General features: G+C 47.2%; 1 protein-coding gene across 2 annotated transcripts in view; it reads right to left on the reverse strand.

Moving 5' to 3' along the window:
• Positions 1 to 22,219, reverse strand: part of NTN4 (netrin 4) — a 47,609-nt gene extending 25,390 nt beyond the window's left edge. Inside the window, exons 1-3 of one of the 2 annotated variants that reach the window (XM_021527964.4) lie at positions 22,106 to 22,219; positions 18,067 to 18,596; positions 1,128 to 1,406 (exon numbers count right to left, since the gene is read on the reverse strand). In XM_021527964.4, coding sequence (XP_021383639.3) covers positions 1,128 to 1,406; positions 18,067 to 18,596; positions 22,106 to 22,166 — 870 coding nt within the window. In that variant the 5' untranslated portion in view covers positions 22,167 to 22,219. Of the gene's footprint in view, positions 1 to 1,127; positions 1,407 to 18,066; positions 18,597 to 21,249; positions 21,928 to 22,105 lie in introns of those variants that run through there. The other variant, XM_085569768.1, reaches the window with a different exon arrangement.
• Between the last annotated feature and the right edge of the window lie 1,711 nt (positions 22,220 to 23,930).

Raw genomic sequence — 23,930 nt, forward strand, 5'->3', positions numbered from 1 at the left:
CATGCAATTGTATCCCACCAAAATAATCCTGAGCAAACAGCTCCTTTCAAAGACTTTCACTCAGGGGACATCTGCAGAAAGCAGAGCTACTTGAAACAGTCTTATCAATCACAGTGCTGCATGCTTTCAAACTGGTATATTTTCAAGATGTAGGGCTAGCTCTATTAGAAGGGAAACATCCTGTCTGCTTCATGTCCGAGACTGTAATTTAAGTGAAATGAGAGCCCCCCAAAGAGCTGGACTCCTTACCTAGACTAACTGCCTTCTTTTTTTTTTATGATCTTTCTCTGTCTAACATTATTCAGCACAGTGTGTTTGGCTGTTCTGTCTTTCCCTACTGCTCCTCCTCCAGCAAAGCCAGAGCTTTCAGGGCCAGCCCAGATGAGCAAAAAGATGTGCTGGCGGCAGGAAGTGTCCCTGGATTGGCTGGGTGCAGGAATGCCATGCCACAGGCATCCAATGTGTTGGCCACTGATGTGTCCATCACCTGCCCTATGGGTTAGTGGATCTTGCTTCCCTGGAGTTTAGGTCTTGGTGCGACCTTAGGAATTTGACCTCAGAGCTCTTGTGATGCTCCTTGAAACCAGAGCATAGAGTTTTTATCCAAAGAAAGGCATTTCAAAGTGCAAGAGAAAGCCCATGAGTGAGTCAAAACCATCTCTATCCACTTGGTTCAAGACCCAACCCAATATCTGTGGATCCTCCAGAAGCAACGGTAGTTATGTGATGTCTCATATCTTCAGAGAAGCTCTCCTCCTTCTTTGTTACCAAAATGCCCTGCATTTTTTATCCTTTAGATATTGTGTTATTTCAAGTTAGCATTTGGGGAAAGATGGGTGTCAGCAATTTATTTATTTTTAAAGATTTACCTGAAATAAATAAATTACTGTGGAGCACATTTGAAGAATGAGAGTCCCACAGCAAGGCACAAAGGAAGTTCAGAAGTTCAGCCTCACATGGAGACCACCCTCTTTGTAAAGACCATTTCTGCTCACTGTGTTTGGAGTCCAGGGCATCGCACATCAAATATTGCATACTTGGACCTACACCATACTCTATACAGTCCCTTACTATTTTTAAAATTCTGCTTTCCTGCAGTGCAGACATTGTTGGGTGCATGTACGTACCACATGGAAAACCCCAGCTGCCTTGGTGGGCTTGAATCCAGCGACAGGGATGCAGTGGTCAGCATGGCCATTGCAGAAGCAGCTGCCCATCACGATGAAGTCGTAGACGGCGTAGTGCAGGGATGGCGGGGGCTGGGGGGCCGGGCTGGCCGGGAGGCAGGGGCAGCCCTGCCGCTCCAGCAGCCGCACTCGCAGGTTGGTGATCTTCAGCTGCGCCTGGGCCTCCGCGCTGTACGGGTCCTCCTCGGCGTAAGGTGGTGACAGGGCTCGGAAGATCACCTGGACAGAGAAACACAGCAGGTGAAGCAGAACGAAGGATGTCAGCCAGCCCCAGGGTGGGCCATGGTGTGAAATGGCAATGACAGCATTCTCTGGGAGCATGCACCAGGCTCTCATGACGTTCTTCCCCCTCTAGAAGGGGTGGGAGCAGCAAATCCACCTCCAAATCAGTGTGCACAGGGTAACCCCCCCCACCCCTTATATTCCTCTTCACAAGAAGTAAGGACCTTGTGGGTGTCAAGTGACATTTTGCCATTAACTCAAATCAGAGGTGGGTGCCCCTGCAATGTGGTGTGGCCCAGCACAGAGACTAGCACCTTGCCAGGTGATGTGCATGTGAGGGGACACTTCAGTAATGTTCTCTCTCCCAGAATGGGTCAATTTTTTAACAAATATAGCTCATATTTCCAAATATTTGGTTCTTATCAGTCCCAGGCTGTTTCCTAGTGGAAAAGTGATTAGATGTGGCAATTAGTGACAGCAAGCTGATAATCAAGAAAACCGAGATAAGAAAGAAAGGAAATAGGGGGGCTTCCAAAGTTTAAATAAATACTTATAATTCATTCTTTATTTTAGCTTCAGTCTGATTGAATAGGTAAATATTGGCTCAAGCTGAATATTGAGAGCACTACATAAAATAATGAATTTTCTTGAAAATTTGTTTTCAAATGGAAAAGGCTTATTTTAAAGTTTTTGGTCTAGCTGCCTACAATGAGGAAACAGAAACAGCATATACTTTATATGACTACCACTGACATTAAACAACACATCTATGACATATATTAGCTATTGGTACATTCAACTTACAGTGACATTTTCTGAATAGTTAAGTAGTTTTTCACTGAACAGTTACTGAACAGTCACAGACAGCTTGATGAACTATGATAATTATAAACAACATTTGATCAAATCACTTGAGTGCTTGAGGGTGTGATGCAGCTAATGGCTCCATGCACTACTCCCAGCAGTGAGTTAAAACCTCCTCAAACTACAGTGCTGCCCCACTGAAACCATCCATGCCACCCAAAATGCTGGCCAGACTCTTGCAGGCAGCAAGCAGGTGACCATTGTTTCCTGCTTGGTGAGAGGCAGGGCACCAACTTGCTGCTGTCGCTATCAGGGATCACAGCCTCCTGCCCCTAAATCCACTCCTTCCATAGAAAGTGGCTGATACGCTTTAGCTGATGAAGGCTTCCGTTTTATTTGACCAGGATCCACAGATCCTGGAAATAATGACCACAGTGCTGCCAGCTGGCCTGCCCACAGGCTTTGCCTACCAGCTGCTGCTTCCATCAGCCCCACTACTGCTGGCACTGCTCCTGGCTGGGACCTGGCTTTTCTCCAGGGCTGCCCGAATGCAGCCAGAGGAAGCTTTGTGTCAGCCTGGAAGGAGATTTAGCCCTTGTTTTGGAGCTGGATGGTGGCAGCGTGCTTTTGCCAAGCGCAGGTGCCACCAGCATGCTGGTAACAGCGGGGCTTGGCCGGGCTGGAGCTGGGTGTTGCACGCTGGCAAACACATCGTGGCTGCAGTTCTGCGCTGCCCTCCTGCAAACACTCCCTCCAAAAGCTGTCTGAGCATCTTCTGCCAGAAAGGCACAGGTAAGGGAGAAGGTTAACTGGGAGAGGTGGTCAGAGGACAAGGCTGGTGAGCATGCTCCTTGTGCAGAAGTGTTGAGTCCAATGAGGGGTATTAATAAACAGTAACACACTTCAAAAGAGTGTTTTCCTCCTCTCTTTCACGGATATACAGAGTTTTTCTTCTTTCCCAAAATAAAAGTATAAACCATATATCAATAGAAACCCAAGTGAGCCCCAACTATCAAATCCTCCACCTCTATCCAAGGTTTGTTATTTACCCAAATTTAGATCATTCTGATCACATTTACTTGCTAGTGGTTTTGTGAACACAAAATGCTTTCAGATATGAAAAGAAAATTCCTTGGGAAAAATCCAAACTGAAGACATTGATGTCCTTTTACTGGAATTGATAGAAAATGCTGGGTAAAGAATTTTCAGTAAAAACTAGCATTTTGGGTTTCTTGATATTACATAAATTGCATCTCAGAGAATACTTTGTTTGCCCTAATTCAGATGAGAGCAGGGAAGGAACTATATAAATGGGAACAATTTATGCTAGATGGAGCTGCAGAATTTCCTCTCGTGCTTTCAGTTTTCTTTATTTATCTGTCCCTGTTTAATGCAAATGACTGATGTTCGTGGTTCTAGTAAAGACAATCGCAGCAAGGAAATCAATAACCTCGAGTGCCTCTGCACTGACAGAGTTAAATCTTGTCTGTGTGGAATTCAGGGGGAGTTATGTTGCTGATTTCAATGGAGCCAGTATTCCTGCTCAGACCCTAAAATGCTACAAACATTTCTTTTTATGGCTACATGAAAACAGTGATGCTAAACATGAACTCTCTCTGTAATTCCCAGGGGCTGTGGGCTCTCAGCTGCTCCCCCCTGGTGTCCTGTATTGCCGTGGCTGTGCCCAGCAGCCCTGGCCTGGGGAGCTACACTGTGCCCTGCAGCTGTGTAACAGAGTGAGCCTGGTCTCAGCACTGCCAGGACAGTAAACATCCCCATCCCTCCATCCCAGACCCCAGCAGCCCTGCTGTAATGAAATACTAACTGGTCATTATAATACGTAGGGCATCTTACAAATAGCAAATATCTGCTCTGACACAGCAGATTCAGCTGGGATACTACAAGCCCTCAGACACTGTATAATAATGATAAGGATGTATTTCCCAGCAAGATATTCCTGTTCAGTCGTTAACATGACTAATTTATCCCAGCTGGTCTCAGGAGTCTGCACGTGACTGGGACCACACTGGTGTTACACAGGTATCATGGGTTTGCACCCCTGGGCTTTCCAGCAGCCCAGCCACACGTACACACATAGGCTGTGCTAGATTTCCTGCTTTTACCTCTTCTTGGGCTTTTCCATGCAATTGTCCCACCAACAGGATGGGCATAGGGTTTCAGCATCCTCTCTGCTATTGAGCCATGGTTTGCACAGCAGACCTGACCAGGTTTTCACACCTCTGGTTCTGCTGGCAACTCCCAGCTACAGCAATCGGAGATCTCCTCAACCAAAATATTGTTTAGTTTTAGCAAGGTAGAGGAAGAGTGAAGGAAAAAAAAGAAAAGAACACTTCGTCAACATGTGTGTGCCACGTCTTAGGATGTTGGTTTTACAAGCCCATTGTCTCCCTAGTGCCACTGTTCAGCCAGGACTCTGTTGGGCAATGGTCCTCAGCCACTCTGCAGGCAGCAAGCCCCACCAGTAAGCACCTCAGGGTGACCAGACTTCTGTCTCCCACTCAAGTCTGTCTCTGTGTATGAGGCCTTCTAGCAAAACATCAAAACCTGGCATCACAACATGAGGCAGACAACGTGACTTATGCAGTAGTTAGCCCCACATATGATAGCAAAGCGTGGGAGGCCCTGATCTTTACACCAGCAGCTCTGAAATGTATGCACTAATTAAAATGTTATATTTTGTAAAACAAGTCAGAGGTAATACATTGAAGCACCCAAGTATTTCTGTGCTTTACATCCATATTATATCCTATCAGAAAGATGTTTTCATTCCCAGTGTTGCTAGCTCACAAAAAATATTGTGATATTTGGGATATTTCTTAAATACAGTCTCAGGAACTGAAACTTTATCTCAGCTTCCATTTAAAATTAAGTATCTAGCAATAACTCATGTCACACACCAAGAGGCAAATAGAACAGCTAAGAAACAAAATATCTAGTCCTTGGGGTAATATTCCTTCTGTGATATGTGGAATGATGCTGATGGATCATAAAAACAACCTTTGCATGAAGAAACATCAATTGAGGAGTGACTTAAAACTTACACAGAGGTGATTGTTTGTTTGTTTGTTTGTTTGTGTTTTTTTTGTTGTTTTTCTTTTTTCATTGTGGTGGTCTCTCTACACAGCCAAATAGGAGCTGTACTCTGCAGTCTCTGAGTGAGGAATGAATGTCACTGTTGTGCTCAAGAGGGTTGGGTTCCCCTGACCTTCTTGGTGTGATGCATATTGGTGGCAGAAGGGAGCCCGCTCCACTCCCACAGGAAGCCCATTCCACTCCAAGGGAGCAGGAGTGGATAAGCTGTCCCACAGTACCTTGCACATGCCATGGAGTAAAAGTACTGTGCTCTTCAGCCAGACCACTGCAGCTGTCTGCAGTTTGGCCACATCATTGCATAGACAGCCTCTAATAAATTTTCACAAGGTTTCAATTTCCTCATGGGTTGTCATGAGCAACTCTTGCTCTGCTGATTATTTCACAAATTCTAGTGGCAGAAGAAGGCTGAGCTCCTGACCCTTCTGCAGATGCAGTAATGTAGCCCTGTATATAAATAAAGCAGCAGCCAGCCACAGACGTGGTGCACTCAAATAACCACTTGAAGAAGTACCCTAACATGTTTATGTGTGAGAGGCAGTAAAGGGACCTGTTTATATATATCTCCACAGTGGGAAGGAAAATGCTAATGGATTATTCTGACAGCAACAAAATAGTCTGTGAAGTCAAAGTTGCCTGAGGAAGCCAACAAAACCAAAGAAAGACTTGCCAGGAGCAAAGATTTCTCAGTGAGTTACAGACCCACCTCCACTGAATGCAACTGCAAGGGCCCGGACCTTTGTCAAGATGCAAGTGTCCAGAGCAATGGAATGGGACCCTTTGGGATACAAAAGCCTGGGACATTTAAGAGACATGGGTGATCCATGAAAAGTTTCTTCCTCACAGACCTTCAGAAACAGGCTCAATTACAGAGGTTTGCACAGGGTCTTGCAGCTGCTGTGCATGTGTTTGTTCCCTGTTCCCTGAGTCCCTGCACCTGGCCAGAGGTGCCACGCTCCAACCTCCAGCTGAGAGCCTGGCCTCAGCCAGAAAGGCAGCAGGAGATGGCTCATGAAATGGCAACATCAATAAATTACAAACAGAGAGAACAAATGGATAGAAGACTCAGGAAGCATATACGCATGGGAACAAGCCAAGAAACAGGAATACAGCAGAAATAAAAGCAATAAACAAATATTAAAAACAACCACATTTTTACTTGGTTGTAAATGAAAACCGGGGTGGCAACATTGCATGAAATGATGTGTGGTTTCTTTCCAAAAGAGACTGATGAACTCTACACGTATTGTCTGACCTAGATGCATGAAAATATATCTATAATTACTGTACAACAATGACATAGTAGTGATTCATGTAATTAGCTTAGGGGCATTAGATAAATTCAGTACTGATTTATTTGATTTTTGCTGGTAGATTTATCCCTTTCAATGCATTTTACAGGAACAAATTAAAAAATAGTATGATAAAAAGAATCCAAAATTTGTTGTCTTATCCAGATAGACAGCAAAAGCAATGAGGGATGTGCACCTCTTAACAAAAGGGCGTATGATGTCTAAGTAAGTGTTTAACAGAAAAGGCTTGCATTAGGAGTCTGCAGTGACTCTTGGTATGTAGGCACTAAATAAATGTGCTTAATTGGCTTGTATTCTGGGGCCCTGTGGAATCTCCACGTCACTGGAAGTGATCTGATTTATTTAGTGCCTGGACAAGGCTCTGAAAATGTAGGCAGTAAATGCAGTGGTGGAGATCTGCCAGCACATCCAGGACCTCAGCCCTTTGCCTCCTGAAAAATTCCCTCAAGCACAACAAGCAGCTGAGGCTAGGCACTTCTTGCCTGTTTCTGGGGCTGAGGTGAAAGCAAGCCCTTATCTCTGACATCCTGGCCCTGGGATTCCCAGCTGTGTGCCCAGCATTGCCTCACATCTGCTTGTGCCCACAGGCCTTGGCTTTCATTTCAAACGATGGCACAAGCTGAGACAGTCCATGCTCTATCCACTGTGTGCTACGCCTCTGGCATCCCGCAGCCACTGCCTGCCTGCACCCCCGCCCCCTGCACCTCCCTCCACAGCCAGCCCAGCCCGTCCAGCAGCCCAGGAACTCTCCTGAAGGCACTACCCAAAGGTGGCAACTGCTTTCAGCCTTGGCTGGTCTTGTTCAGAGAAGCTTAGTTGGGAAATTTTATTGTGGCAATTAAGCTTTCCTGCTCACTAGATGTAAAAGTTACAAATAATCAATTCTCTTGGTAAACATTAAGGAAAACTCGCAGGGAGCAATTTCATTTGTAGAAATGTGTAACTAAAAATATTAATATTGATGCAATATGTGTGCCAGCTGTCAACCTGCCACAGTGTCTGCTTTCAACTTCCACCCAAGAAATGTACTAGAAGCAATAATCTCATCATAGCCACAAAAGCCTGATTGATGGAGCTGTATGTAAATTTAGCTGCAGAAATGCAATACCAGTCAGGTGATTCCCCTTCAAAGAGAGTGTTCTCACAACTCTTTCCCACACCCCTGTTTAGTCACCTTCAGTGCTGCAGAGGAACCTTGAAGCTAAGACTGTTCTGTGCTTGTCCCCCTGTGCCCCAGAAAAGAGTAATTAAGCTTCTCACACCACAACACGTGAAGGGAAGACTGATGTGAGATTGTCTTAGTGTTCATAGGAGGATGGCTTGACTTTCACGGTTTGCTGTGCCATGCAGGAAGATTCAACTGCAGCAATGAATCTAATTTGGTACCTTTGGGGAACATGGACAGTCTTACTTGTCCTGACACCTTTGGGGAATCTTATTTTTTTTTTTTCTTCCTATGGGAAGCCTCAGACACAGGAGCTGCCTGTTTTAACAGGGCTCCCTCAGGAGCCACTCAGGCACACCTGCTGTCAGATGCATGATCTGAACACCAGACCTAGTGCTGGCAACAGCCAGCAGATTCACTGCCCTCATACACTTTCTGAGAGAGACACATACTCTGCAGGAAGCTTCTTTTGCCTCCCATTTTCAGTACTGAGGGTGCAACTCTATGCTAGCATTTACCCTGCTGGTCAGTAATTTAGTTTCTGGGATTTTCTGCATAAGTGTGGTCAAAGTCTGCCAGGTTCTCCTTGGCTCTTCCTGGAGGGGACAGCTGTGTCTGCAGAGGAATATTTTGCTACAGAAATGGACCCTGTGCCATTGTGTATCCATGTCCCTGCCCATCAGTCCACTCTGAAAACCTCTGAAGCCACTAACTTCAACACCTTTTGGAGATACGCCTTAAATGTTAAGCTCCTGAAAGTTTTAAGAAAACAATCTCATTGCTTCACAAATTTAAGCCTGTTGGACTACTACCCCCTATGAAGAAGGCTGATAGGGCCACAATGCTGGTACCTCCTACTGACAAAACAGACCTATTTCATATATTACCACACTGAGAACAAGATTTTAGGAGAGAAACCAATGTGCATCTCTGTGCTATGTTCATTGCAATGACTCTAGGCTAAAAAAAGACAGATCTGCTTTTGGCAGATGCTGCAAATAAATCACATGGTGTGGAAAGTTCATCAGCCTAAGCTGGGTAGGTATTACCCACCTGCTCCTCTAAAACACTTTGTTTTTCTGCCTGTCAGACCAAGTGGACTGCAGGGCAGAAGAGCCTCTTTTCTTGTGGAGAGGTCTGACCACCTCCATGGTGTGCACTTCAATATCACCTGGATGAGGTGAAACAGCAATAGAAATTGGAAAACCTGCCTTGCCACTGCAGAGAGGAGACCATCAAAGACACTAAGATCACAGTTAATATTGGAATCTTGCAGGCCACGGTGTTTGGCACTTGATCAACATCCTCAAGCAACCATGACAGAAACCCACTGTGTACCACCACCAGCAGTCCCTGAGCTCCTTGAGATGCTGGAGAAATGGCACTCCTGCAGCAGCCTTAACAAGGCCCCTTCATATAATTTGACATAAGACAGCATTTGGCCCATGCCTCCAGTCCTTCTGCACTCTTTTACAGTACATAAATCAAGGCAAATAATCCCTTGCCTCACCTTCCAAAAGTTATGCAATCTTACAAAGACTTCAGGAGGAAAATCCAACTATTTCAAATGATCAGCCCTCCCAGATTAATTTATACCAAGGTAACTTCTGTCTTTTGGGAATCTAAAAGCATTCTTCTGCCATTCTCAAAAGTGAGAAGCTATCCAGGAAGAGCTCCAACTCACATGCAGCAGCTGACCAGTGAGGGACTGGAAAAGGCACAAGGAGAGCTAGGGAAGACACTTGGAATTTCTCCAGGATCCTTGAAATCTCTGACAATAATCAGCCAGATGAGAACCATCTTTTCAGCTTTTCTTCATCATTCAACTACACAATTTCATTAAATGAAAATGAAACACTGCTAGGTCATTCCTGTCTTCGTGCAGTCAATGATCACAAAAGTATTGTTCTTACCAGGAAAATCTTGTTACAGCTCAAACCTCTTGTATTCTTTAATCTCCGGTTAATAGTGCCTCTCCAACAATTCATAATTTATTCCACAACGGCTCCATTTTGCTTAACCACTATTTTTACTCATCAAAGACATAGAAACACTCAAGTTTCCTGGTTCACAAAACCCTCCAGATGCATGATATCATTGGCTATGGACTATCAAGGAAAAAATTATTGCCTTTTTCTCATCTTTAGAATCACCGTTTCCAAAGCTGTGCTAGCCCAGTCAGGAAAATGAACCATCACACCTCAGCTGATGATATGAAATCCTTTGACCCATCAGCAAAAAAGATGGTATTTAAGTACTCATCTCTCCAGCAATTCCCCTCCTTTCCCTATCCCCATAAAAGATTTATGTTCTCGGCCTTGGCCAGCCAGCAGTACCTGTTGTGCAATGGAAGCCCAAAAAAAGCCTGGAGCTACATCCAAAGAGCCAGGCAAAGAACTGGACTTGATTCCTCATTGGCAGGGCTGTAAGAAAAGCTGGCTCACTCCCCAGAGCTGCAGAATAACCTCTTTAACAGTTTCTGAGCACAACACACCACTGCAAAAGCCTGAAAGGCAGTAGGTTAGTGTTTCAGTAACTGCATTGGTACTAAGGATCAAGGGGATTTTCTTTCAGCCTAAAAGTAACACAATTCCATGAATATTTTTCAACTGTTCTTGTTTATAGTGAAAAGGTTTTATGTCTATAGGACTGTCTGCTTGAACTACCCAGCGATCATGAGAAACACTTAATTCTAGGAAAAAGAACACCTGTTGGAATTATATGTAACCACACACTGTCAAAAAGGTCACAAGAAGCAGCACCCCTCTTTCAACCCACAGCTATAGATTTTGATTACTGGAATGAGGGATGCTGCAGAGAGACTGGTGGTAAAAGACTCATAGCGTATGCATTGAGTAAAATGGGTTCTAGACATTAACTTCTTTTCTTCCCATGGAGAATTAGAGAACTTCACCATTTGTGTAGGATTTTGAATGTTGTTAGACTGGGTATCTCATAATGACACCCACTGTTGCATGGCAATTAAGCTCAAATGAGCTTTTGATCCAAAACTTCTGAGACATGTCAATACATTGCTTTAGGTTACACACTTCCCCTGTAACCAGTTGTATCCAGGAATCCCAATGAGAAACATGGCAGTCCTGCTTTCTAGCCAGAGAACTGGGAGCTGGATAAGTGAGCTGGCCTTCTCTTCATGCCAAAAATGAACTGTGAAATGAAGCAGTGGGGTGCAGTGCCTGAAGAGAGGCTCCGGAGGAACCATTGAAATCCTGTGGCACTTTTCTCAAGGGAAGCAATGTCCTACTAACAGGCCAGATGCCAATTCAGAGAATGAAATTCTGCCTACCCAAACTCCCCTTGTTTCATGTGGGTACAGTGCTCTTCGCATCCTACATAAGAAGTTTGGAAAGGGTCTCCTGGAGCCCTGGGACCCATTCCCTCCTGCTGTTGGCAGCCTACAATATCCCCCCTTTCACAGACTGGTCAAGCTCTCTCCAAAGAATAATTTGTTTTAGCCATAATTGGAGGTCAATCCAGAATCAGTTGTTAGAAACTTGCTTTTCCAAACAGGGGATTGCTGATATGTGCTGTTAAATACTGGCTATGCTCCATCCCAGAGATGGCTGCATTTCAAGAGCTGGCCAAGCAGAGGGCCAACCCCCAAGGCCAAAGCACTGGGAAATCCAGGAAGAAAAGGAGACGATCCTATAGGCTACTTGTAATGGGAGAAATCATGTGGAGGATCATGGGGCAGATTGGAGAAGCCTCTTGCTCTACACATGCCCTTGTCCTTCAGAGAGGCTGAGCATTCAGGAGGCCTCATAAGGGGACATGTTACTCCTCTAGGATGGCCTATGGGAGAGGGGGAGGGATTTGTCATAACCAGGTGAAAACTAAGCTAGTTTCTCCTTTTCCCCTGATTTACTTTTTGCTGCCTCATTATTTGAAGGGAAAATCTCTTCTCCTCCACTGCTGGAAACTTGCACCTGCTTGGAAAGCCCCCACAGTGCTTGGGAAGATGGGTTTCCCTGCAGGAAGGAAAGCTTGAGGACCAAACCAAGGGATGCACTTCACCACAGCCATCAGCAAGGTGGCTGGTGTGAGATGGTGTCCTGCTGGTGTGCTGCTACTGCCAGCTACCACAACTGATTTCTAGGCTCCTATATAATGATATTGACTCCAGCCTAGCCTCATTTACTTCATTGCATTAAATTTCCCTAGAAATCATTATTCTTGTGCTTATGAAACAACAGTCCCCATGTCTTGCTAGATTTAGTGATGAAATGCAAAGAGCTGGACAGGATTTGGCCATCACCCCAACCATACCTAGCTGAACAGACTCTCCTTTGCACATGGCATTTCTGAACAGAGCCCAGCAATTTGTGTTTTTCCAAAGATAGGATGATCAGGAAGATGCTGTTAAACAGGTCTTTGTAGAAGTGCACTTCTACAAAGTGTAGATATGGGACTTGAAAACATAATTCCCTAGGTATGTCTCACATGTCCTGAGCATTGCTGAACACCTGCCCGGATCTTGCTTTCCTTCTCATCAGTTTGGCCCTTTGTTTTCTCTCTGTGCAGATGTCAGTGGCACAGGACAATTAAAAAAGGTGTTTGCAGCCCTCTAATGGGTTGACATCCCAGGCTGTTTTGAGGTTATTCTTGCATATTTGCCCAGGTTCTTTGTGGAGTCCTGCAAGTGACTGAATTCAAATCTTCTGTTACCCACAAGATCCTTGAAGGATCTCAGCACAATTAAACTGTAGCTTTAGTTAAGAAAACCAAACTTATTCGGGCCTAAAAGGTAAAAAAAAACCAACCAGGCAGAAGTTCCTACAACCCAAAATCAGGACTCAAAAGTAAAAGTTACTGTCTTTAACTCCTATTAGTTTCAGCAGCGAGTGTTACAACTACTCACTGTCATGGTCAGACTTCTGAATAGAAATACACAGTTTACTTCTGCTCTACACAGCTAATTTCAGGTAAAACCAGTAGGTCTGGTGTTCAAATCCTCAAGGAAGAGAGGCAGGCTGCATGCAGTAACAGAGAAAGGCAAAACATATTAAGGTTTTTCCGCTATGGAAGGCACGAGATCAATAAAATGCTCAGTAAGACACGCATCCCACAGCAAAACAGTGGTAATGTGATGTTACAAAAGTTAAAAGCATGTTAGAATTTGTTGCTGGAATATAGTCAAAGTGCAAATATGCCTCTTCTATAAATAGTAAACAGCAACAATAGCTGAGGTCTCCAAGTGATTTATTAGCAGTATTCTGAATAGATGAACACTGAAATAAGTTACTAATTTACTAAAATCTTGTCAAGGAGACTCTGCTTCAGTAAGCCCTTTTATCCTGGAGCTTGTCTAAATGGGAACACTCAGGCGAGCTAATCTGAATTGACCACAGATGGGAATGTAAAGTGAATGAGATAATTGCATTGCAGAGTGGACAGTCACTCTCACTCACAGTTAAAGAATTAACATCTGCTAAGGGCCCCTTGCAGATGAGCCCTCAACTGTGATCCCTAGACAAGGATAATTTTCAGATTAGTGTGTTGGAAAGGAAATATTAATATAATCTGAACTATGGGAGGGAAGATATCTTTTTATGCATACTAGTAAAATTAGTATTCCTGTCTGAGCATGAAGCTGAAAGAGTTTATTTCTGCATCTTGTTTACTTAGATCAGATTATGTTTGGCTGATGGATCCAGTTTTGATTTCCCTTGCAATAATGTGTCTGAAGGGTTACACCCTGAAAAACAACGAAAATACTCAGCATTTGTAGCATTTTTGTATGATTCAGGCTAAAACTTGGCCATAGCCTTTCTCTTAAAACACTGATGATACAAGGTTAACATTTAGAGGTTCCTGCCTATGCTTAACAAACTGCTGTTGTGAAACAATTAATTGACTGGATTAAGCATAAGGGAAGTCTATAATGACCTCTCTGCATGCAGCTAATCCGAAATTATTCCCTGACATGGGAATGTGTTGCCTTCACAATGTTGCAAATCCAACTCCTCAAAGAGGCAGATGCTTGAAGCTTGCTGGAAACCCAGGTTGGCTGTACCAAAGTTGGGATGCCAGGGCAAGAAGTGGGCACCCACCATCTGTCTCCTTTCCTGTTCCTTATTGAGGAGAGGCTCAGTTGGTTTGTTTGGATTCTGGATACCTGCAGAAAAAATTACTGACTCCTTTGCTGGTTGTTGAAACAATGGTTCTTCATTGCATGAGGTCAGACTGCAGCCAGGCTGTCCTGGAATGGGGCTCAGCTCAGCAGAGCCCCTGAGGTCTCTGGGCACATGCTGACCTGTGAACTCAGGCTTACTTCCACCAAGAAAGCCATCTAGACCAAACCCAGGGCACTTTAGTGAAGTGTTCCTGCATCAGCACAGCCTTCAACCTCTTTGCTTAGCAGTTTGCCCAGATTTGTCCTTTTTTTTCTTAATCCCACCACTGGGCTCTTGATCCTCCATCTCTTGCCTGCCTCAGGCTGGAGCCGCATACACATCAGAGATAACCAAGTCCAGTGGACTTGCAGTATTAAGGACAGGTAGCAAAGAAGAGCAGGGACCTACCAAGTCCCTGATGAGGTGATTCTACCCATCAATAGACCATCCAAGTGCCACACATTGTGTGTGACATAATTACCCCATATGGTTCTCATTGCTGAGGTGGCACCCAGCTGAGGTGACTGCAGCCTTCCAAAAGTATCGCTCTCCCAGAGCTCTCCAGCACCCCAGTCCCGCCACTGCATAGGCAAGCCCAGAGTCACACTGCTACAGAAGGATGAAAGTCATCTGCCAGAGCCATTTCAGCATTTCTGAGGTCTGGGTCTTTGAAATGAACCTAGAGGCTTGGCAGCTTGTTTTCTTCACAATCATAAATCTCCTCAAGATCAGCATCATGGCAAATTCTGATGAGAGAGGATTTTTGTCATAAGAGTTGAAGTAGGCATCTAAGGAATGACTCATGATGATGAGGGCAGAATGCAAAAAGTCTGATCTTTCTCTTAAATAAAAAGTGAAGCAGATATACCTTTGACCCAATTAATACAGGTGATATATTGAAAAAAGGTGCTGGACCCCTGAGTACTGTGGGGTTCTGCCCACTGATGCCTTGAATTGGGGCTTGCAGGCACAGTAACAATCAGCAGAAATGTAGGTGGATCAGCACTGTCTGTTCTTTACAGAGGGTAAAACCAAAAACCACCAGCCCAACAAGCTGTTGTGTCTTTGCCAAACTCCAGTGATATTTGGGGTGAGTCACCACCACCTGAGGCCTCACCTGCTCATCCAAGGGGATAGACAGCCATGAGTGATCTTCCAGAACCATGCAGAGAGACCCCAACATCCTGCAAAATCCTGCAAGCCCTTAACACCATGCCCAGAAATGCACATGTGGTGTTGAAATGTCTGAAGTGTGAGAAAGCAGAACACAGACAGTGTGACACATGGTTTGGATCGCGGGTTACAGTTGTTACATCACAGATAAAAAAAATCTAAAAATTTAAAAAAGAAACCCAGTGGCACTCACAGAATTCATAGTTGTGCTTTAAAGAAGACAAGTAATACCTTTCAGAGTAATGAGTAATACCCTTCAGATGTGGACATTTTGGATGACTGCATATTTGAAACCACTGTTTCAAGTGAAATTACTGTTTCCATATGTATGAAATTAGGTGCTACCAAAGTGGGAGTAAAGCACAACATAACTCCAAACAGAACACAAAACTCTGATGTTTCTTTAGGTCAGATACATGTTGCTATTGGCAGCTACTAGTAATTGCTGGAATGCAGCACACTGTAATAAATTAAATGTGATATTTGCTAAGCATGCAGGCTTGCCATCTGGAGAGCTGCTGCTATTACTTTGCAGGTAAAAAGTGGTGTTTAAGTGCATGAAACTGAAGTGTACCATGTAAGCAAAATCTTCTAACCTCCAGCTCCTCGGATGCAATATTTGTTTAAAACTTGAAACAAGTAAATGCTCTTGACTTTTATAGCTTCTTTGCAAAAACACAGACTAAAGCAATGCCAAGAGGTCCCACAGAAGCAAGCTCAGTACATAGACTCTCTTTGCAGCATGCTACCACAGATGCATTAAACACCACCAAATTACTTTTCTTCTTGAGACAGGCATTGGTTTCTACACACAAGACCTTGATTCTACTGTCCCCAGATTGCACCAGCCCAGAGAAGAGCTTGCCTGAGGTCAGGATCTGTACAGGTTCTCTCCTGGCGCAGCTCACATCCTGCGTGCAGGGACAGCACCATCCTGGTGTGCAGTGACCACAATGAAAACTGCACCAGGATGCTAGCAAGAGGGGACCCAATACCAGTGAGGCAAATATGGCCTTGTAAGATGCCCTGGGTTTCCCATCCCTGAGTAAAAATCCCTGGAAAGCTAAAAAAAGAGCATGCAAATCATATACCCAAGAGAAGTCCCACTGGCTGGCCTAAGAGCTGTGGATTTCTCCATGTCCTTCATCACAGGCTGGCATAACTTTATGATTCAGGTGGTGGGACACAGAGGGCTGGAACAAGTACTGAGGGCCTGAGAAATTCCAAGTGGTTTTCATACAGTCTTCCTTTTGTTCGTCTTACTTTGTAGTTAACCCTGATTCAGAATCACAGAATTATCTGGCTGGGAAGAGACCTTCAAAGATAATTGAGTCCAACATCCCTGCCATGGGTAGGAACAGATATCAGTAGATCAGGTTGCTCAAAGCCCCATCCAACCTGGCCTTGAACACTTCCAGGGATGAGCCATTCACAGCTTCTCTGAGCAACTTTTTTCAGTGCCTCATGACCCTTATAATCAAAAAATGTCTTATGTCCAATCTATAAATGTCTTATGTCCAATCCACAGTATAAAACTGTTGCCCCTTGTCCTGTCAGAAAAGGCCATGTTGAAAAGTCTTTTTCCACTTTTCTCATAAAGCCCCATTATATACTGCAGTCTGAAAGAAAGTTTAGGCAGCTTTCTGGGGGCACAAGCAAAGGATGGCAAGAAAAGAAAGGTAGCACTTTTTCTCACCATTTGATTTAAAATGTAATGGAATAGTCATCCTGGATATGTCTGACAGGTCTGGAGATTCTTGTTTCTCAGCTGATGAGAACATGGAACAACTTCTCCTAGAGCATGACATTGGCTGCCTCCCGAGACACAGCTAACAGATGCACTTTTGTGGAAAACCAGCTCCTAGTATTTCTGCAGAGAGTGGCTTCCTAGCCAGAGCATGGCTAGAGGTGGCTTTGCACAAATTATTGCAAAGGGGTCAGAACACATGATTTTTCTCAACATGAATGCTGGTTTCCAAGGATCGGGCTTCCACTTCAAAACCAGTTCTCAGCAGAAACTGCAATGATATAAGTGATCTCCTGGTCAGATTTTATCCTTTCTCTGTGTTAGGCCAGAGAGAAATTTTGATTAAGCTTTCAGGGAAGTTCATTAAATTAGTCCACTAGAGGGAGCAGCCTTTAAAGTCCAGAGCTGGTGACCGGGGATGCGTCCCCACGAGTGGGGGGACAGAGGAGGGCGGTCCCACGGCCGCGGCTCCCAGGAGAAGCTCCCCAGCAGTGGGGGACAGATTTGCACATTAGTAAGAGTATTATTGGTAGCGCCTCCAAATGCATCACTTGTTATCTGCTGTTTCTGGTACTGAAAATCGTTCGGCTTTCACGTATATTATTCTTATTAGCAAATAGGATTTTTTTCCTTCCTTTTTTTCAAGTTCTTTTCACATAAGTGTGCACAAGGAAAAAGACAAGGTATAAGTTTTATAATTACCTGGCTAACCTGGTTTACGGGAGCCATACTTCAGTGTGTGGTAAGTAGCTATTTCTATGGTTACACTCCTCAGTGAAGGCAGTCACTATTAAAAGTCAATATGGTGATTATTCATTCTAACATAGTTGCATTTTGGTCAGACTGATTTGCATCACCTTAAAACCACACGACTGCAAGATCTGGAGAAAGCTGTCTGGAGTGACGTTCCCTTTGGCAATCCTGAGGAATTAGCAGCACGTATCTAGGTTGCGGTTGTGTAGCGGGGTTCACCAGGTGAAAGGAAAGGAATTTTTTTTTCAAAGAGAGGGACTACGAAGGCAGCAAAGCAAGAGGCAGGGTGGTGCCTACATCATCTAGGAATGAATTACGTTAATTCGCCTTGTGAAATACGTGCGATGACAAGAGATGCCGGTGTAATGAAATAAGAAGCGTAAACACGGGCGCGGAGATTGCAGAGAGAAAAGGGGCTGGAGCAGGGGCTCTCTCATCCCAACCCAGGCAGACTTACCTCTCCTCCAGTGCAGGGGAAGGGGCTCGAATATCTGGAAGTGCAAATGGCTCCTCTCTGCCTCACATCATCCTCCAGCCCGAAGGTGGCCGAACAGTTAGCAGCAAAGTATTTGTAAGGCTTCCACGTCTCGCCGAAGTCCTGGGAGCGCTCCAGCACCATGGCAGCCGGCCTGGGCGACTTGAAGACCATGATCAAGTGAGTGAAGTAGAAGGCGGCTTCCAGGTCCAGGCGGATGGTCTCGCGGGGGGCATCCCGGGCCGCCTGCCACCAGGTGCGGGGCAGGCGGAACGGGGAGTCGGCCATGGCGGCGGGGGGGTGCGCCAGCCCCGCCTGGGCCGCGCTGCAGCGCCCGCACTCGGGGCGCCGGCAGCGCCGCTCCGCGTCCTCGCTGTAGCTGCAGAAGCGCTCGGCGGCGCGCCGGCCGCAGGACGTCTCGGTGCGCAGCGCCCGCCCGAGCGCCAGGTTGCCCATCCGCGGGTTGCAGGCCTTCTCGCAGGGGCTGCTCGCTGCCGCCACGCCGCCCAGACCTGCGGGGCAGAGAGCGGGGGCTGGAGGCGGCTCCTGCGGTGGGAGCACCTCACCCGGGCACAGCAGACGCGTCCCGCGGCACGCGGGATGCTGCCCCCGCCGAAACCGTGTGCTGCTGGTACCCACCGAGCCCTGGAGGGGCTGTGGAACAGTGTGGCGCTGCTGCTCAGCTCTCCCCTCTGTGGAGTTTAGTGCATCTAGAAGAGCAAAAAAAAAAGCCGCCCCAAAACCTTTCAGGGTTTCCCTGCACTTGGGAAGATCCGTACCTATCAAGAGATGCAGAGCAGGCAGCAGACGGGGAGAGATGAGTACGGCCTTCCCTCCCGCCCGGGGACACCAGAGCAGGGCTGAGGTTTCAGGGCCATGCCACCCATGCCCCTAGGCCTCCAAAGGGATCCAGGTAGCCCTGGGGAGGTGGAAAAAGCAGAAGAAAGGCAAGCTGCTGCCAAGGCAACATGCTGCCACGAGGCCAGGAGACTGCCATGGGGGACAGGGCTGCTGCAACCCAGCCCAGCGTGCAGCACATCAAGTGTCAGGGTGTGAGAGCCCACAGGAATATCACCTACCAGCAAGGACATGAAGTCTTCACCCCCTTTCACACCACTCCATCCCTATCCCAAATTTTCCCACAATCAGAAACTGCTGCTGACACCAGTGCTTAATTGTAGCATGGCTTAAGTTTGGAAAGGCTGTTGCTGGTGTGTATAAATGAAAGAAAAAAAAAGTTTTGGTTGAAATTATGCTGGCAAGCTGCCACACAGCTGAGGATCTGTGGTTTTTGTTCAAGCTTTTCTGGAAATCCTGTCAATTTTAAAATCCACAGTTATAGAGTCAAAAAGTAAAAAAAATACCATGGGCTTTGCTGTGAAACCATGTAACTCTCACATGTAATCAATGTAACTCGTGCAGCAAAGCTTGGTTAGTGGCTCTCCAACTTTTTATTAATAAACTTAAGAGTAGATCAAAGTGGTATTTGGGGAATTGTTTACCAATACCAAATACCAAAAAAAATAAATCTCTGTTGACTTGGATGTGTGGAGGACAAAGCATCTGAGGTATATAATGTCTTCTTTATCATCAGGCCAGTCATACACAGTCAGCTTTGTGCACCAATTAATGTCTTCTTCTTGGCATTTTTGTTATGCCTGAAGGTCATTTCAGTTTAGCATCCAATAAATCCTTTATCTGGGGCTTATTCAGCATTTGCCTACAGTGTCATAGTTGCAATTAAGCTATGTTATGCACTAGCAGTGTTAAGCCTTCCAAGCCTGATAGCATCCCCCACTTATCCCACTCCTCAAGAAGCACTCTGGATAAAACCCATTTTTACCACAAAAGTTCTATACAGGTTTTCTATAGTGTTTCCTCAGAACAGCTGTGGAGCACTGCTTGCTATGCATGCAGTAAAAGGCACTTCTGAATCCAGTCTCTGGATTTCACTGAGTAAGCCGTCTTGGGAAATTTTCAGTGAACAAGAAATGCTCAGTCAAGTTAGCTTCCTACAGTGTGCTAGTAAAGCTGTGTTGGAGATGACCTATAGTAACTGTGCAGAATATGTTTGCTGTGGAAAAGTAAACAAATAGGACTGTAGAGTCAATGTAATATCACCTACAACTCCTGAACATCCCTTTCAAAGCATTGTATAAACATTAACTAACCTACGTAGCTCTCTTGAGGGGCAGGTAAGTTAAGTGCTATTATCATATTATCAGTTAGGCTAGCCAGTAGTTGGCCTAATTTATGTCTTTGGCTGCTTTCCTGGATTCTTTGGTTTACGTGCACTTGGCCGCTACTCAAATAGATGAACATTTACTGCGGTTCCCTCAGTTGTGGGATTGCAAAGCAGATTTGGGAAGTGGTAGGAAGAGCAGGGCTCAGTCAGCCCTATCAGACAGGTTGAGATTACTGTTTGTGTTCATCAAGTCCTTTTGCTTTTTGCACACCAGACTGCTGCCTCCAGGAATGCAGCGGAGGAGGACCTGGTCAATGGGAGGTTTCCTGTGACTGCAGTTGGTGGTAGGGCTATCATAGATGGCCCCGGGGCAGGGACAAGGCTCTGCCTGAGCCCAGCTGGGAGGCGTTGGCTACAAAATCCTATGTCAGATCCCGGGAGCTGAGAGTATTCGATTGCTCCCAGCTCAGGGTATGCTCCAGCCCTGGTCATGCACGGTCACTGACTACAGCTGTCTTCGGGCCAGGCATTGAGGGTCCCTTCCTCATCCGGTATCAGATCTGGGGCAAGGGACCTTGGCTTCAGCAGGGTTTGAGAAATGCTGCTGGCACATAGACGTGGGTCCCAGGGGCACAAAGGGGGGAGAGGAAACCCCCTTTGAAAGGGTGTTTGTTTTCAATTGAATTGGAAAAGACTTGCATGACCGATGCAGAGCACTTCATGTTATGAAAAGTGACAGCTTTCTAGTGTAACACTGGCTGCCACAGGAATTCAGTAAAAGGACAAATTGAGAGCATAGAGATTTTATGCTGGCAGTCACAAGTTCACAAGTGGTCTGCCACAGCCCTGGAAAATGTGCTTTTCTCTATTGCACTTAATGCATCTGCCCAACTAAATCTTCCCATTCCATCTACTGTACATGCCACCGGACTGGGATCTTCAGTAATGAGTAAGAGCATGCAGCAAGTACCATGACTCACCTGGGAAAACATCCATGGAAAATCATATGCTTCCTGCTTAAGCATTTTAGCAGTACATGCCTTCTGATGATTCGTTTATATCTTGTGCCTGATTAAATGTTTGTTTCCCATCAGAGTTTTTTTCTTCTTTTTAAAAAAGAAACTTGGCACTCGGCTTGCACCGGGCCGAGGAAGCGTTACGCAAACTGTTTATGCCCGAGTGTGTCTGCTGCGGGACCCCGCTGCGGCAGCCCTGGGCGCGAAGTGTTTACGCTGCGGGAAGGGGCTTCCAAAACCCTGCCCGCCCTCCTCCGCACCCCGACGACTCGGGGCACCGCCGCCTCAAGCGCCTGGGAGCCCGCGGCGCCCCGCCGCTGCCACCCGCAGCGCTCCGCAGCGGGGCCCCGCTTCCGAGGCATCCCCCGAAGCCCCGGGCCGAGCCCACCCGGCCTCGCCGGCCCGCCGGAGGCTCCGCGGGCAGGGGCGGCCCCGCGCAGCACAGCGCGGCCGGACCCCCTTTGTCTGCGGCGCGGGGGTACGCGCATCCCGGCCCCTGCCTTTCCGCACCCATCCGCGCACACCGCGTACCGACACGCACCGCATGTGCGGACACACGCGCACCCAGCCTGTGCGCACATATACGCGCACGTAGAGGCGTATGTGCGCGTGTGCGGACACGTGCGTAGAGACCGACGCGTTCAGCACGGTGCGCACACGCCCGTGCGGTTCCCCGTGCGTGCGCACGCCCGCGTACTCCGCGCGCACGGGCGCGGGCGCCCCAGCACACGCGCGGACCCGCACACGCACACGCGGCGAGTATCTACCTCGCGCGCCCGCGGAGGACGGAGAACGCCGAGCGCGGCCGCTCACGACCCACCTGCAGCGGCGGCGGCGGCGGCGCCCAGCAGCAGCAGCGCCAGCCGCATCCCGCGCCCCATGGCCGAGCGCCCCGTGGCCGCCCGCCCTGCGCGCCCCGCCGCCCCGCGGCGCGCCCGGCCCCGCGCGGCATCAGCGCCCCGCGCGGCACCGCCGCCCGCCGCGCCCCGCGCCGCCCCGCGCCGCCCGCCGCCCGCCGCGCAGCGCCCGCGCACCGCCCCGCGCCCCGCCCCGCCCGCCGCTGCCCTCCCGCCCGCCCGCCGCGGCCGCCGCGCCGCGGGGGGCTGTTGCCGGTGCGCGGCCAGGCGCGGTACTGCAGCGGAGGGCACCGTCCACACGCGCATACGCACCCCCCGCCCCGTCCCCGCAGCACCGGCGGCCCCGCCGCGGCAGCCCAAGGCGGGCGGGATGAAGCCCGGAGACAGAGGGAGATCCGCGATCCCCCGGGACAGCGGCTTACCCCTCGCCAATCCCCGGAGGCTTCGGCTTCCCAGCCCGGGCGCGCTGTCAGGGCACGGAGGGTGGAAGTGAAGCTGCGAAAGGCAGCCTTCCTCCGGCCCGGTTCGGTTTCAAACGAGGGACTTAATTCACCACAAGTAACTCCGGGCCGCTCAACTTTGAAGATGTTACTTGTTTTATCGGCTTTTCTGGTAACTGAGCGATGGAGCCACGTAAACGTGAGAGGTTTTCCCTTCTTTCCTGGGACTTGGCAATCTATGGCTTAGCTCCCATATGGTCTGCTGGGTTTGATAGCACCGGTCACCTCACTGCAACAGCAGTTTTGGGCTCTGAAAATAGGAAAAGACACAGTTACATCCACTGTTCGCCACCAGACCATTACGTTTTTAGGTATCAGCAAAGGACCATTAAGAGAGCAAGGGTGGAGCAATTCAGAGCAGTCACTTTTTAAATTTACCTGAATCTAATCTGGGAGGCAAGCGTGTTGCAAGAGCTACAAAATACTACAATATGGCATTCTCTGCACTTTGAATTTGGACAACTTAAGAACAATTCCATTTTAAGAAGCAGCGTGACAGTGTCTTGAGACTACCCTGCAGCCTCCAGTAATGCATTTTACTGCAGTACTGCACATCTGACTGGACAGTGTTATCTCTATGTCTTTACCTTAGAAGGTAGAAGTTTTTTTTGCCATCAGTTACATGCCACAGAGGAGCATTTTGCTCGTCTTGCTACTGTTGTTTTCCGTGCCCTACAGGTGAGAGCTTCTAGACAGGGACTTCTAGTCCCCAGGCACTTGTTGAGTCCCCATGGCTACTTGTGAGCTATTCAGGGGCTTTTCCTGCAGCCTGACTGTCCTGGTGTGGGATGCTTCAACACATCTGAGACTCCTTACAGCAGTGACTACGGAGGTAAAGGATGTTACAGAGGCTTTCTGCCTTGCATCTTTCAAAATTGTGATGTATTGCCAAGGAATGACACAGAGGTTTGTGTTGTTACAGACAGGTTGAAGCAGTCACATTCTGCAGGGCTGGGAAATGAAAAGCCACAGGTGGAGAATTTATCTCCATTGCAACTCATAACTCATAGTTCCTTCCATGTCGAGAGTGCCAGGTGATAAGTCTGCTGTAGGGTGATAATTCTGGGTGGACCTGAGTAAGACCTCACACTACTGTGTCAACCCACTTGGCATCAGGAGCATAGAGAAGGTTGAGGTCCATACACAGCAGGAGCAGTTTTCTCGATAGGGCAGAAGGCAAGACCTGTCAGGAGCAGAGGATGGCTCTGGAGAAATCCCTGAGTCAGAGGGGCGGAGATGATCTGGACTGAAAAACTGCAGAACAAAAATTTTGTAGGAAGTGAATGGT

This window comes from Lonchura striata, chromosome 1A, assembly GCF_050655825.1.
Source record: "Lonchura striata isolate lonStrDom1 chromosome 1A, ASM5065582v1, whole genome shotgun sequence".
Lineage (NCBI taxonomy): Eukaryota > Metazoa > Chordata > Aves > Passeriformes > Estrildidae > Lonchura > Lonchura striata.